Source organism: Protopterus annectens, chromosome 8.part0 (assembly GCF_019279795.1).
Source record: "Protopterus annectens isolate FY-2018-M chromosome 8.part0, PAN1.0, whole genome shotgun sequence".
NCBI classification, from domain to species: Eukaryota; Metazoa; Chordata; order Ceratodontiformes; family Protopteridae; genus Protopterus; species Protopterus annectens.
The window spans coordinates 1217691103-1217706538 of NC_056741.1; the positions used below are offsets into that span (position 1 = coordinate 1217691103).

General features: G+C 38.7%; 1 protein-coding gene across 1 annotated transcript in view; it reads left to right on the plus strand.

Moving 5' to 3' along the window:
• The window catches only part of LOC122808082, a 124552-nt gene extending 109508 nt beyond the window's left edge, over window positions 1-15044 (plus strand). The window contains exons 3-4 of the mRNA XM_044079058.1: window positions 6796-7113; window positions 14687-15044. Coding sequence (XP_043934993.1) covers window positions 6796-7113; window positions 14687-14814 — 446 coding nt within the window. The 3' untranslated portion in view covers window positions 14815-15044. The remainder of the gene's footprint in view (window positions 1-6795; window positions 7114-14686) is intronic.
• Window positions 15045-15436: the final 392 nt, after the last annotated feature.

Below are 15436 nucleotides of genomic sequence, written 5' to 3' on the forward strand. Positions count from 1 at the left end.
TGAAAATCTGGAGAGTTCAGAGGTATGGACTGGCTTAATGGCTTGACGAGTGGCTCACTTGCTGGTCCTGGTCATGGTTAAAAAAAATGAAAAGATTAATCCCAGATGTTTTTCGTATTTCACTGTTGCAGTCATCACACTTGGGTTATCTGCTTGCAGGTAGCCCTTAGTCGGCCCGAATACCACAGTCTTAATATTTCTGCATTGGATGCAGTTGCTTCTTCCATGACGTCAGGTCATCAGGGGTATAAAACAGGCAGCCGACACCATTACATCAGTCTTTCTTGCTGAGCAGGAGCCCGAAGCGGAAGAAGTTCGCAAGTGCTGGTCGGCCGCTACCTGAAATTTTTGTTTTCGAGTTTATAATCCTGAAGTCTTCTAAAGATAAGTACCCCATTGGGAATCATTTTTTCTTGCTCTAACCGATGTCAGAAAAAGTTAACAATTGTCTTGCCTGTGGAAAGCAAATAACTCACAGAGGTTGGTCATGGTTATAAAAAAATTAAAAGATTAAACCTAGTTTTCTATTAGTGGCTGTAGAATTGCTAATAAAAAAATGCTCTACAGTCAAGATCTTTGAGCAAAAAGTTCTCCAGAGTTTCCTTAAACACTCACTATTTTGCAAAAAAGTATCTTTACTGTCTGATAGCTGGTGTCTCTTCCTGCTAAATACTGAGACGTTTGATGTAGTGGCTGTAATGAGGGAGGAGGTTCAAAGTCAGAGAGAAATTGCATATTTTAGACCTGTTTTTGTGAATGATTTAGGGGATAAAACTGATATTGATATTGTTTTGATTTGTTGTAAGACTCTTCCTCACTGAATCCCCACCCCCTTCATGAGTTGCAGCCAATTGCTGCATGATTTACAACACCCGGCCCTAATAGGGAACAGTTCTGCCTGCAGGTTCTGGTTTGTCACCATTGGTGATGTAACTCAATTGCCGTGTAAAAAAACAGAAGTATTTGCAGATTTTTCATAGCGATTCTGCGTTATTGAAAAATGTGAGTTTTAAAGTCCCACTGCTTTACAGAGCGGGCAGTGGGATTAGGTAGCTCAACCTGTGAGTGCCCCACTGATAATGGGATGGCTAGCAACCTTATCTTAACCATTCTCTTAGCTTGTATAGACATACATATTTTATAATCATGGTTCAGAACTGAAATTGTTGCATATGAAGTTTGATTTGCATGGTATTTGCTGTCTTTGGGAAGTACAAACACCATAGCTTTCTTCCAAGATGCTGGTACTGTCCCTCCTTTTGAAATATTGTTAAATAGAACCTTCTAGATATTTATCATTTTCTTCCCTTTTAATGCTCAAACTTCCAAGGAATACCATTTGTACCTGGAGACTTCCCTGATGATTGATTATATATCACATTTTTTCTCCCATCCACTCCCATCTGAGATATTAGTTATTGAGCCTCATCTTCCTCTAAGCTTAAAATATTTATGTCTTTCAAAACTATTTCCATTTTTGTCTTTTCTTGGTTTCGCCATTTCTCTGCCTTATATAAATTTTAATACAATTTCTGAAATGCCTCTAATACCTCTATAGAGTCTCTAGTTATTTTTCTAGTCATACTTTCTCTATGGTTGGCAACAACTGATCTGTTTTCTGTTGTTTATGTCATTGTGCTAATAGTTTTTGTACTGTGGGGCTGTTATCAAAAATATTTACTTTACAGCAACCTTTATAAACTCATGCATATTATCCAAATACTCAATTATTTTTCATTTAGCTCTCAACATTTGCTCTGCTTCATGTTTCATAAGATTCCCTTTGTCTGCAATACTTTAATCTTTAATAAGCCCTATAAATAATTCCTAATGCTTCTTTTTCATGTATCGTATTCTCTCATTTTTACAATATTTTTAAATAGCATTTGCATTTTATCCTTCTTCTCAGCTATTCCAGCTGAAGGAATTTGTATCTTAGCTAACAACTGTTGAATCATTTCAGTTGACCCATAAATTCTTTACCCATTTTTCCAAAAAAGGCCATTTTCCTTTAATTACTTTGGAAATTTGTGAATCCTTGAGTCTTTAGGGAATCAGCTTAGTTTTGATACTTTGTTCAAAATACACATTATACAAAATTAAAGATTTGTATTTGAAAAGCTTATTTTCAAAATCCTTGGGCAGTGTAGCTTCATGCTCCATTTTAATTCCAGTTATGATATCAGTAAAGGGGTTAATCAGTTTGGCCAAAATAGATTTAATGTTCCATGTAAAGACATGCAAATGGAGAATATTTTTATGACTGCCGAATCGTACACCAATGCACTGTACGAATACGTACACAAATGCATGGATCTCCCCATACCCAATAGAACCAAAATGTTCTCCTCCAAAAAAAGGAAGCTAATCTGGTGGTCCCCCTGCCATAAACAAACTCTACAACAGAAGGAAGAAACTGATGCGGAATAAGGTGACGTTCCAAGATTGGAAAAACTCCCTTATCAGCCTCAACAAAAAGTTGAGATCCATCATCAAATCCTCTAAAGCTAGCTATGAAAACAAAATTGCAGCAAATAGTAAAGACAACCACAAGGCCTTCTATAGTTATATAAAGAATCTCCACAGCAATACCCATATTTGCTCTGAGCTACTGCACAATGGTACCTCCTATACTGAGTCAACAGATATTGCCAGTATACTGGCCGACAGATTCATTGCCAACTTTACCCCACCAAAAAATCAATGAAAATACCATTAGATTGTCAGGCACCTACTATTACTGCTGCACAGGTTAAAACAGCACTGTCCAAGGCCAAGAATACAGCATCTATGAGACCTGACAATATCCTTGGCTGTATTCTACATGAACTACAGAGTGAACTGGCACCACACTTATGTGCCCTGTTCAATCACAGCCTCACCTCAGGCTTTGTCCCTACCGAATGGCGCACTGCTACAGTCATCCCTCTCCACAAAAGAGAAGCAACTGCATATCCTGAGAACTATCGCCCCATTAGCCTGACGAGTCTGATATGCAAAGCTATGGAACACATCATCATGGACCTAATAAACAAGGATATAGGGAATCTCCAAACTCTGGATCCCACACAGTTTGGTTTTGTGAAGGGTAGATCATGCCTGCTCAACCTGGTTGACTTTTTTGAGTCAGTCACCAGAGCTGTGGATGATGGCAAGGTGGTTCATACAGCCTACCTTGATCTGGTCAAGGCCTTTGATACCATTTCCCACTCAGAAATCATAGAAAAACTCACAAAGCTAGGCATCAACCCCTATATCACTAGGTGGGTTGCAAACTGGCTCCCAGATAGAACCCACAGTATGAAAGTAGCTGACTCCAAGTCAGACTGCTGACCAGTCACAAGTGGAGTCCCACAGGGTTCAGTCCTGGGTCCTCTCCTGTTTGGTATTTACTTCTCTGAAGTCCAGGCCAACACGAAGGGACTCTGGCTGACAAAGTTTGCAGATGATTGCAAGTTGGGAGATATTATTACCTCCCCAAGTGATGTTGACATACTGTAGAAAGGCCTCACTGAGACCAACGACTGGTGTCAGAACCACAATGGCAAAAAATGTGTCATCATGCCCTTTGGGAAAAACTCGGTTCCCATGAATTACCACATCTATGGTAGTCCACTGAACACTGAAGGTGTTATAAGAGACCTGGGAACACAGGTTGACAAGAACCTCTCATTTGACCACCACATTGCCACTGTGGTCAGAAAGTTCTTCTATGTGGCACATCTCATTACAAAGGGTTTTGCATCCAGGAAGAAAGAGGTCATTGTCTCTTTACTCTTCCCTCATTAGGCCAATCATCGAGTACAATGTCCCATTTGGCATGTACCTCACTAGACACCTGCAACAACTGGAGAGGCTGCAAAAGTACATCACAAAGATGATCCTAGGCCTTAAACAGTTGTCCTATATGGACAGACTCAAAAAACTCCAACTATTCTCTGTCTCATATCGCCTACTTAGAGGCGATCTCTGCTTGACATACAAAGCCATGTCTGACCCAGCTCTGTTAGAAATGCTACATCTAAAGAAATCCCAATCCCTCCGCACCACATGCTCCAGAGACCTCAACCTCATTAAGACAATCAACAGAGCATGCTGGAGGAACAGGGTCATAACCCATAGACTGTCCATGCTATGGAATAGACTTCCCATACGTGTCAAACATAACACCTGACTGGCCCTCTTCAAGAGAAATCTTGATGAGTGGATGGGAAATAGAAAATTCACCCCAGAGATCACTCCTGTGGCTCTACTCAACAGAGGCACTGGGAACTATATATATATATATATATATATATATATATATATATGTATATATATATATATATATATATATATATATTTATATATATATATATGTATATATATATATATATATATATATATATATATATAGTGTGTGTGTGTGTGTGTAGATATATGTATACACACACACACACACACACACACACACAACATGTAGACTATCAGAAGCACTGAATGTACTTACTTAAGTTTTGCCCTGCAAACAGCCCATTTACATGCCAGGAAATGAAGCTGAGGAAGTGCAACCATTACTGCAGAATAAGCATTGCAACCTGCTTAGTTCTGTGTTAATTTTTAGATATTTGTTTGGACAGACGCTTAAGAAGTGAAATGTCTTAACATTACATGTGAGACAATAAATCATATATATATATATATATATATATATATATATATATATATACATACATATATATATGTGTATATATATATATATATATATATATATATATATATATATATATATATATATATATATATATATATATATATATATATATATATACACACACACACACACATACAGAAGTGCTACAAAATTGTGAAAGTCCAAAATCCTGACACCAAAATCTTGAAAGTTCAAAATACTGAAAACTCAAACTACTGAATCTTAATACTGAAAAACACAGGATACCAACACTTACTGTATTCCAGCACAAGTACATACAGAAACAAATAAAAGACAAACCATATTACTCTTCTCCAAGTATAAGCAGGGGGGCAAGACCTACATACCCCCTGCAACTTAAATATATCAACTCCGAGATTGCACTTAGTGTAGTGAAGTGCAATCTCGGAGATGATATGTTTAAGTATGGGGGAGGGCACAGGGGGGCTTTCCCCTTTGCTTATTGTTGAAGGGTGATATGCTTCTGTATGTATTTGTGCTGGAATATAGTAAGTGTTGGTATCCGGTGTGTTTTCAGTATTATGAGATTCAGTATTTTGAGTTTTCAGTATTTTGAACTTTGAAGATTTTGGTCTCAGGATTTTGGGTTTCAGGATTTTGTAGTGCTCCTATATAAATATATATATATATATATATCAAGAATGCACCTGCATATATGAATGAAGATTCTGCTTGAAAATAGTCTCAATCTGACTTTTATTTTCTAACAACAAAATATACGTCCTTCTCATTACTGTTCATCAGATTGCATGTACTTGTTTCTCAATAATAGTCATTAGTGCTCTCACATTGGTATTATTAAGCAGCAAATCACACTGCACTTTTCTTCATTTCTGTTCTGCTCTGCTATAGCAACTTCCTACAAAAGCAGTTTGTTACAGTTACACACACATGCAAGCCGATGCAAGAATAATGCTGTGTACAGCAACAAGCAAGGTATACGTGCGTATACCTCTCAACTGTACAGATTTTTGCTGAATGTCCAAATTTTTGCCCTTATATTTTTGGTCCATTTTTCATAAAATTGTGGCTTTCTGGCAAATTAGTGGCAAATCATTGAAGACTGAAATTGGAAAATAATGACAGACATTTGAGTTTTAGACTTCATACCCTTCAAAAATTCATACTAATGCAAAACCTGCCATTCTATCAACTTTCTAAGTTTGTAAGAGCAATATTTCAAAATTGTCCCTATTTGTACCACTTTTTTTATGGGTTTGTCCAGATTTCTTACTCTGAGAGGTTGAGAGGTATGACGTGGAGAAATAAGATACACAAAATTAATCATTTACAGCCTCGAAGACTGGACAGGTATCTTCAGATATGCAACATGGTTTGTATGTGACCTTATGTCTCCAAACCCTAACCATATTGCTGCATTACATCAAAAATGCATTTCAGCATTCAGTGCTGACAGATGTATATTTTGCTTTAGTGTACCCAGTATGATGTGTTTTCACAGAGTTGTCTTAAGTGCCCCCCCCCCCCTTTGAAATTTGATTCAGAAATTATTTTGGCTTGCCTACCTTTCCTTTTTTTTCTTCCTGTGACATGGTTACTAAAGTGCTTAAAGTTCCATTTAATAAGTGTAGCTTTTTCCATTAGACACATTTTGCTTCCTTGTAGACCTAGGAGGAGGCACCATATTATACCAGTATGCAGAGAGCTGGTACCCCTTCTATCAGACCACTCCCCACCCTTTTGTTAACACTTGTACTATTAGGTATGTGCACTGGGGTTGCAGTACTAGTTTAAAAGTTCATTGTCTTCATTTCTTGGCAATAGGGTCACTTCCTCTGTAGCACTTAGCCCTAGTATACAGCATATAACCCCTTGTCTAATATGTGTAGTCCCACGTTCACCTGCCATATGTGGATGATATGCCACTTTTCTGATGGAACTTAAACAGTACTGGAAGGATATCAGTTGCCATCTATATAGTCCTTAGAAAGTTTTGCTTTGTACATCATGATCAGCTGATGTTTCATTGTGAAATGTAAGTCTGAATAATGCAATCACAAATTATTGAGTAATCATATTATATAGCATTGTGTAATTATATTATTTTCTATTTGTTTCAGAGAGAATAGAAGAACTCTCCATAAATGTTCAGAAAAGTACAATAGCTTCATCACTAGTGCTGCTGTTTGTTTGTTCTGTAAAGTCTGGAACAGCACCACAGTTTTCCTGGCAGAAAGATGGCAAAAATATCACATGCAAAACCACTGATACCATTTCTGATTATGGCATAAACTATACTATGGATGTTGCGACCTGCAACCTTTCCACTGACGGTACTAAACTAACTTTTGTATCAGGAAGTCATACAGTATGTGGAAATTTTTCATGCACTGCTAAAAATCAGCTAAATGTGAGGATGACATATCACACAGTATCAGGTAAGCATTGCATGATATGACATATCTTAGAAATGATGTGCCTTAATAGTTTTCTTGGAACTGTGACTTGATTGTGTACCATGCTTAATTATTTTACTGACCTCACTTTCTGCGATATTAGCAGTACTGAGATCACCAAGAAGTGTCACGAGTAAGAAATCAAACCAATCCATATGTACATACCAACATGCACACCATTCATTTTAGTTAATTTATGTATTTATTTCACTTTTTCCATTTATTTTGCATTGAAATTAGATTGTACAGTAAAATTGTTGAATGTACTTCTGTTTGAAAATGTTTATCTGTAATACAATATTTTAGATGGGAGAAGTCCTTTAACTAAATGCCAACCATCTCATTGGTTCATAGGTGTATTCTAGGCTAATGGCCCAGGAGTCTTTACAAGCCTAGCCCATAGGATTACCCTAGGATCATGCCACCTGACCTTAGTTCCCAGTGCCTCTCCAAAAGTAGAGCCACTGGAGTGATCCCCAGGGTGAATTTTCTATTTCTCATCCAGTCATCAAGATTTCTCTTGAAAAGGGCCAGTGAGGTGCTCTGTTTGACATGTATGGGAAGTCTGGTCCATAGCATGGGAAGTGTATGGGTTATGAACCTGTTCCTCCAGCATATTCTTTTGATTGTGGTAATGAGGTTGAGGTCTCTGGAGCATGTGGTGTGGAGGGATTGGGATTTCTTTAGATGTAGCATTTCTAACAGAGCTGGGTCAGACATGGCTTTGTAAGTCAAGGAAAGATCACCTCTAAGTAGGAGATATGAGACAGAGAATAGCTGGAGTTTTTTGAGTCTGTCCATACAGGACAACTGTTTAAGGCCTAGGATCATCTTTGTGAGAAACTTTTGTGGCCTCTCCAGTTGTTGCAGGTGTCTAGTGAGGTACATGCCACCCTTGTGACTGGTCAGCAGTCTGACTTGGAGTCAGCTACTTTCACACTGTGGCTTCTATCTGTGACCCAGTTTGCAACCCACCTGGTGATATAGGGGTTGATGCCTAGCTTAGTGAGTTTTTCCTATGATTCCTGAGAGGGGAATGGTATCAAAGGCCTTGGCCAGATCAAGGTAGGCTGTATGAACCACCTTGCCTTCATCCACAGCTCTGATGAATGACTCAGAGAAGTTGACCAAGTTGAGCAGGCATGATCTACCCTTCGCAAAACCAAACTGCGTGGGATCCAGAGTTTGGAGATTCCCTATATCCTTGTTTATTAGGTCCATGATGATGCTGCATTCCATAGCTTTGCAAATCAGACTTGTCAGGCTAATGGGACGATAGTTCCCAGGGTCTGTAGTCGCTCCTCCTTTGTGGAGAGGGATGACTGTAGCAGTGCACCATTTGGTAGGGACAAAGCCTGAGGTGAGGCTGTGATTAAACAGGGCATACAGGTGAGGTGCTAGTTCACTCTGTAGTTCATGTAGAACACAGCTAGGGATATTGTCAGGTCCCATAGAAGCTGTATGCTTGGCCTTGGACAGTGCTGTTTTAACCTCTGCAGCAGTAATATTGGGTGCCTGGCAATTGGTATTATGATTGGTCATTTGGGGGGAGGTAAAGTTGGCACTGAATCTGTCAGCCAGAATATTGTCAATATCTATTGGCTCAGTATAGCAGGTACCATTGTGCAGTAGCTCAGAGCAAATCTGGGTATTGCCGTGGAGATTCTTTGCATAACTATAGAAGGCCTTGTGGTTGTCTTTACTATCTGCTGCAATTCTATTTTTATAGCTAGCTTTAGAGGGTTTGATGAGGGATCTCAATTTTTTGTTGAGGCTGATAAGGGAGTGTTTCCGGTCTTGGGGCTTCACCTTATTCCGCATCAGTTTCCTCCTTCTGTTGTAGAGTTTGTTTATGGCAGGGGACAATGAGATTGGCTTCCTTTTTTTGGAGGAGAGCATCTTGCTTCTTTTGGGTATAGCGAGATCCATGCATTTATCTACGTGTTTGTACAGTGTATTGGTGTATGATTCGGCGGTCATGCAACTATTCTCCATTTGCAAGGGTGCCATGAAGTTAGCCACCTCTGTTTTTAGGAGCTCAATGTTAACTTTGGAGAATTTTTTCATGGTGGTTACCTTTGCGGGGGTAGGGGGTGGGAGGGATGTGGATTTCCAAGACGATTAGTTTCTCGTCAGATCTAACCAGGGAGGAGATGATTATTAGTGCAGAGCAACAGTTGCCCATGTTAATAATGACCAGGTCAAGGATGTTGCTACTTCTAGTGGGGGAGCTGGTCCAGGGGATTGGAATTAATTACTTCCAGGAAACAGGCAAGTTTATTGGTACACGAGTAGTTTTTCCAGTTAATTGAGAGAGTTTTTATTAAAATATTAATCCGTATGATGTTAATGGTAATTAATGCTGTCTTTTAGCATATTTACTTTTTGTAACACTTATATTTTTGAAATATACATGCTAATTTGATTATTCATGTTTTGTGCTTTGTTAGTTCACATGTTGCTTGGATTTATTATATGTGTTAGTTATCACCAGAACACTAATGTCTTTTTCAGACTCATGCTGGAAAAGCCATGTAAATAGCCAACAGCTAAAAAGCATGCTTTGAGAGCAATGAGACAGTTTCAGAGTAGAGAATTGACAGAATCATATAAATGGCAGCTTTTTAGGGAGATGGTGATGGAGTGTAAAAATCCTTAAAAAAGAAAATATGTTTCTAAAGTGGGTTTGAATTAAGAATGCAGGAAAGAGATACAGAGCAATTTATTTTGTTTGAGGAAGTGTTTATATTGATTAACGTTTTGCATGTTATTCACTGAATGATAATAATGTCCGATTCGCAGTCTTCCATTCTTTGCTGTAATTTTACTCATCCAGTTATCATATGATTAACATAAATATAATCTCAGTGTATGTGCTAAAGTATATGCTAGAGTCTGCATGGATTTGGTTGCTTTTTTTTTAGAGTTATAAATTATCAGCCATCTTATGCATTAGTAAAGTATGTGTGATGATTATCAGTATTGAGTATACTAATAACCACCATTTGACTATGAGCATTACAGGATTTACCTATGACTAGTGAATGTTAACCAGTTGGGCTTCCCCCTTATTGGTAATTTTTTCTGAGAGTCGGAAAATCCTACATCATCCATGGCTGAGCAGTGATTATCAGTACTATACACCGTCAGTATTTTAGAAAGGTTTCTCTGCTCTTTTTACAATAATTCTGCTATATCTTGTCTCTCCTTCCTGACTTGCTTCTGTGCGCTAAAACAATGAAGAATAAATTTCTATGTCAGGTGCTGCTGTGGACACACCTTTGTGTGTGCTGATGCACGTGTTGCTTATTAACACAGTTTACTTTTTGCCAGTTAACTGTTGACTTAAGGCAGTTAACTGTAAATGTCTGGGTCTGTAGACTATAATGTGAGAGTTAGTGGTGTGTAGTTAGTTTTGCAGAATATTTGTATTTTTTTTCCTGTACTTAATGAGGCTTCCACTTGTTTTATAGTGGTGGCAAATTCAAATGTGTTTTTTTAGGCTAAACTAATCTGTTTGCAGTGGCAATTCCAATTTATCACTACTAAAAAGTTACCATCTAGCCACTGAAATATGCAATCTGATGTCATTTTCATTCATTCCTCAACTGTTGGGATTGGATCCGATTTAGCCATCTCTTCCAGATCATAGAATACTGAAAGTCTCGAACTCCTCCCTTTATGCATAATGCCCTCATCACCTTACATACCTCAGCTCTTGTTTGCTGCCTTAGCGTTTGGATGTGGTGGCTGAACTCTTGAGTTAGCTTTAACAGTTTTTGTGAGTTAGTTAATTTTCTTATATAATTCTAATACTTTTTATGTTCTTTGCTCCTGTTTCCAACCTTTAACTATAGTTATTTCTAAGGTTTTACCATTTTTCCATTTTACTCTTTAAGTATTCATCATTACCATTGTTGGTATCCTGTTACTGTATAGTACTTTTTAGTACTCCTATTTTTACTTACCATTGTTGGTGATTCTTTTCCTTTTCCAAAAAAAAAAATATATATATATAAAAGGGTCCACTTCTAAATCTTAAATCTCAAAATCTCTAAATTCAAAATACTGAAACCAAAATCTTGAAAGCTCAAAATACTGAAACTCAAAATATCGAAAAAAACACAGGACACCAACACTAACTATATTGCAGCACAACTACATACAGAAACATATTACTCATCTCCAAGTATAGGCAGGGGAGCAAGCCCCCCACACCCCCTGCTACTTAAATATATCAACTCCAAGATTGCATTTCACTACACTAAGATGAGTTATCTTGTAGTATAGCAAATTGGAAGTGAACATGATTAAGGTTACAACTGCCATTTTCTGCTGTGGTGTGCTATTCAAGAAGTCCAAAAACTTCCAAGAAAAAAGAGTCATTCAAGAGGTCCTGACTGAACAAAGAGGATTTGGAACAATTCTTTTTAGTGTCAAAGAAAACAGGGGACCTGAAACCTCAGCAATCTGAATCAGTTTGTTAAGAAGTCAAAGTTATGAATGGTTATGGTGTAGTCCATTCTGCCTTTTTTGTGCAAGGACGATTGGATGTGGTCAGTGTATCTTCAGGGTGCGTACTATCACATCAAAATAAATAGATGCTCCAGAAGACGTGCACTTTCGGCTGGGAGCCAGTCATTCCCAGTTCAGAGCACTGCCCTTGGATTCACCACAGCCCCCAAGGTGTTTACCAAATGTTTGGCAATGGTAACGGCTCACCTGAGGGTAAAAGGATTCCAGGCGTTTCCCTATCTAGATGACTGGCTCCTCACTGCACCAACAAAGCATCTACTGCTTCAGTCTAGAAACTATCTAGTAAAGACCTTCAAACATCTGGCCATCATGATAAATCTAGAAATATCAAACTTGATCCCCGTGCAAAACCTAGAATCCATAGAAACACAGTTAAACACAATTATCTAACTGGCTTCCTTATCGAGGCATTGCGTAGTGTCCCTAAGAAAACAGATTCAGGAAGTATTGGATATGCCTTTTCTACCAGCAAAATTAATGCTGTGAGCTCTGGGTTCCACAGCAGCTGCAGTAGTTCTACTTCTGTTAGTGGGGTTCTTCATGACTCTAGTGGATATTAGCAGTTCAGTGAGTCATTCTCTACCAAGCGTTGTCAATTCCCATAAAACTGTCTTCAATATGCAGAAATCATTTGCAGTAGTGGATGCAGTCAGATGACCTCTTTGTAGGCAGACCCATTTCTCTTTCCTCCCCAATACCTACAGTGACCACAGATGCTTCGTGGGCATTACCGAGGGAAGATGATCCAAGGCATGTGGTCATCCATCGAGACCAATCTGCATATCAATGTCCTAGAGATGAGAGCAGTCCTTCTAACGTTGCAAGCCTTTCAGGACATTCTCCCTATTGGGATGATTGCAGTTCATACAGACAATATGTCAGTAGTATGGTGCATCAACAAACAAAGAGGAACCCATTCATACCCATTGTGCAGGGAAGCCATAAGAGTTTGGGAATGGGTGATATCTTCAGACCTCTTTCTAATTGCAGCACACATTCCGGGGAAAGCCAGCGTCCTGTCATACAGACTCAGCAGATCTATTCTGTCTCCTCATGAGGAGTCCCTCAATCAGTCAGTAGCAAACAAGATTTTTGGCCATTGGGGCCAACCTTGTTGCAACCTCTTTACCTCTCCCCAGAGCTCAAGTGTAGCAAATATTTTGCTCTGATCCCCATGAAGGGGGAGTTACTGAGGGATGCTCTAGCCCATGATTGTCCCCTGGGTCTCCTTTATGCTTACCCTCCTCTTCCTCTGATCCCAAAATTCCGACAGAAAGTCAACAAGTTGAAGAGCTCAGTAATCCTCCTTGCCCATTTATGGCCTCATCAGGAATGGTTCCTCTTTCTTTGGTCTCATCTGAATTATCCACCTTGGACACTAGATCCCAGACAGGATCTCTCATCCCGTCCGTCAAGCATTCAGCACCCCCCCACTCTCCGCACCATATGGTTGACCACATGGTTTCCCCACTTCTAGTAATTATAAGAAAGTTCAGACTTGTCCCTTCAGTCTGTGATATAATCCTGGCCTCTTAGAAGATTTCACAAAAAAGGTCTACAACAGCAAGTGGAAGAAATTTTCTATATGGGCTACTAAAGAGAATATTGACCCTTTTCCAGCTCCCATTTCAGCTATCCTCCTTTTCCTTAGTAATCTTTTTCAAGAGGGAGCCAGTTTCTCCACCATTAAGCTGGTGGCTATATCCAATTTTCATGCTAGGAAAGGATCTTCCACTGTTTTTTTCTTCCAGATAATGCAAGGCATTTTTGAAGGATGGTTTTCCTTCTTCACACCCCCCCGATAAAATACCCTTCTCCTCCTTGAGATCTCACTTTAGTGCTGCAAGGACTTACCTAGAAGCCCTTTGAATCGGCAGACAGTTGTGACATGAAGTTTCTGTCCTGGAAAACAATTTTTCTGGTAGCAGTTAGTTTAGCTAATAGAGTTTTGGAGCTTCAAGCCTTGTCAATTAAATCTCCTTACATCATTTTTCATAAAGACCGGGTATTAAAAACAAACCCCTCTTTTATGCTGAAGGTAGCCACAGAATCCAACATCAGTCAGTCAATTCAATTACCAATTTTCTTCCTTAATTTTTCAAACAAAAGGAGAATATACCTTGCACCTTCTAGATATTCATAAGCAATTACATTTTTATCTCCACAGGACAAAAAAGTGTAGGAAATCTGATTAGCTATTTGTCTCTTTTTCAGCAAACCATTCAGGTCATGCAGTTTCTAAGATTACCATAGCCAAATGGATTTTGAATTGTATTTCCTTCATTTATTCATAGAAGGGTATTTCATTACCTCAACTACCCAAAACCCATTCTACCAGAGCTATGGCTACATCATCTGCCTTCTCCTCCAGGACATCTATTGATGAGATCTATGCTGCAGCCACCTGGTCTAAGACTCACACTTTTGTCTCTCATTATAAGTTGGATATTATTTCTAGGAGCAGAGCATCCTTTGGCTCGACCATTCTCTGGCACTCCATTCCTTGAGGGCCACCCAGGAGTTACGTAGCTAGGGACTCTGACCCATCATTGAAGAAGAACAAAAGGGACAACATCAGATTTACAAGTTATGTACTTACCATAACAAAGTATCTGTGCTGTCCATTTTCATTCTTCCTCACATCCCTCCCAGCCATCCCCCGGCTTAGTGCCTTCAAAAAGTTATTGGAGGAAATTCAGAACCCTTAGGTTTTGGCTTTGAGCCTCACTTTTCTTCTAATCTCTATTCTATTACTAGAGCCTTTTACACTATAGGGCAGCAAACTCAATCTGGGGAGTTAGAGAAGGTGTAGTGCATTGTGGGAAGAGGAAGGAGCTTGAGACTCGGAGCCTAAGTCTGGAAGAAATGGTTGAATTAGATCCAATGTCGGATCTGAGACCCATCAGTGAGGAAGAATGAAAATGGATAACACAGATACTTAGTTATGGTTAAGTATATAATTTTATTTTCTTCTGTGTGATGCTTGTAATATGCTAATATATTACCTTTATTTTAACAGATGAAGAGTGTTCCAAAAAAGACCATTTGCAAAGCAGCCTCCGTCATTATGTAGTAATTTATGTATTTCCTTTGTTCCTCATTGCTGTCATTATTTTCTGCATATATATAAAAAGGCGGCCGAAATAATCGGAACTGTGAAGTAAATTCACAAAGTGGTATGCAGCAGGAATTGCAGGAGTAAAATTAGGCAACTGGTGTCTCATGATCCATCATATGTAAATTAAGAAATGGGACCAGAATGTAATCCTTTATTTATACCTGCTAAACTTGCATGTGCTGTATTATGATTAAGGTGTGAGACAAAATGATTAGTAGTTTTAACACCTTGACTGAAAAGTATAGCACAGATATTGTTAATGGAGTAACACTGATTAATAATTCAAAATACTAATGTGATACATTAGAATCTGTATATTCAGAATATTTTATTTTATTTTCCATCACATGCAAACATATGCACACAAATATTGACAGTTACTGAATAGCTCAAAAAGTAACTTCTGATGTTCATCATATTGATTACTGCTATAGTAGCCTTAGCTATATGGGTTATATCCTGCCAAGGATATTATAATCTGACAGATTCCAAAGCTTCAGTGTACCTTCCACCTGCCCAAACTGTCAGGGAGCATGAGCTAAGCTGACTAAAAGATAGGTTTGGGTGTGATCTACGGTTGGCTTGTGCTTTCCTTTGCTGGGCAGATAAGTTCCCTGGGAGGGGGGGGGGGATACTTCCATTTTGTTGATT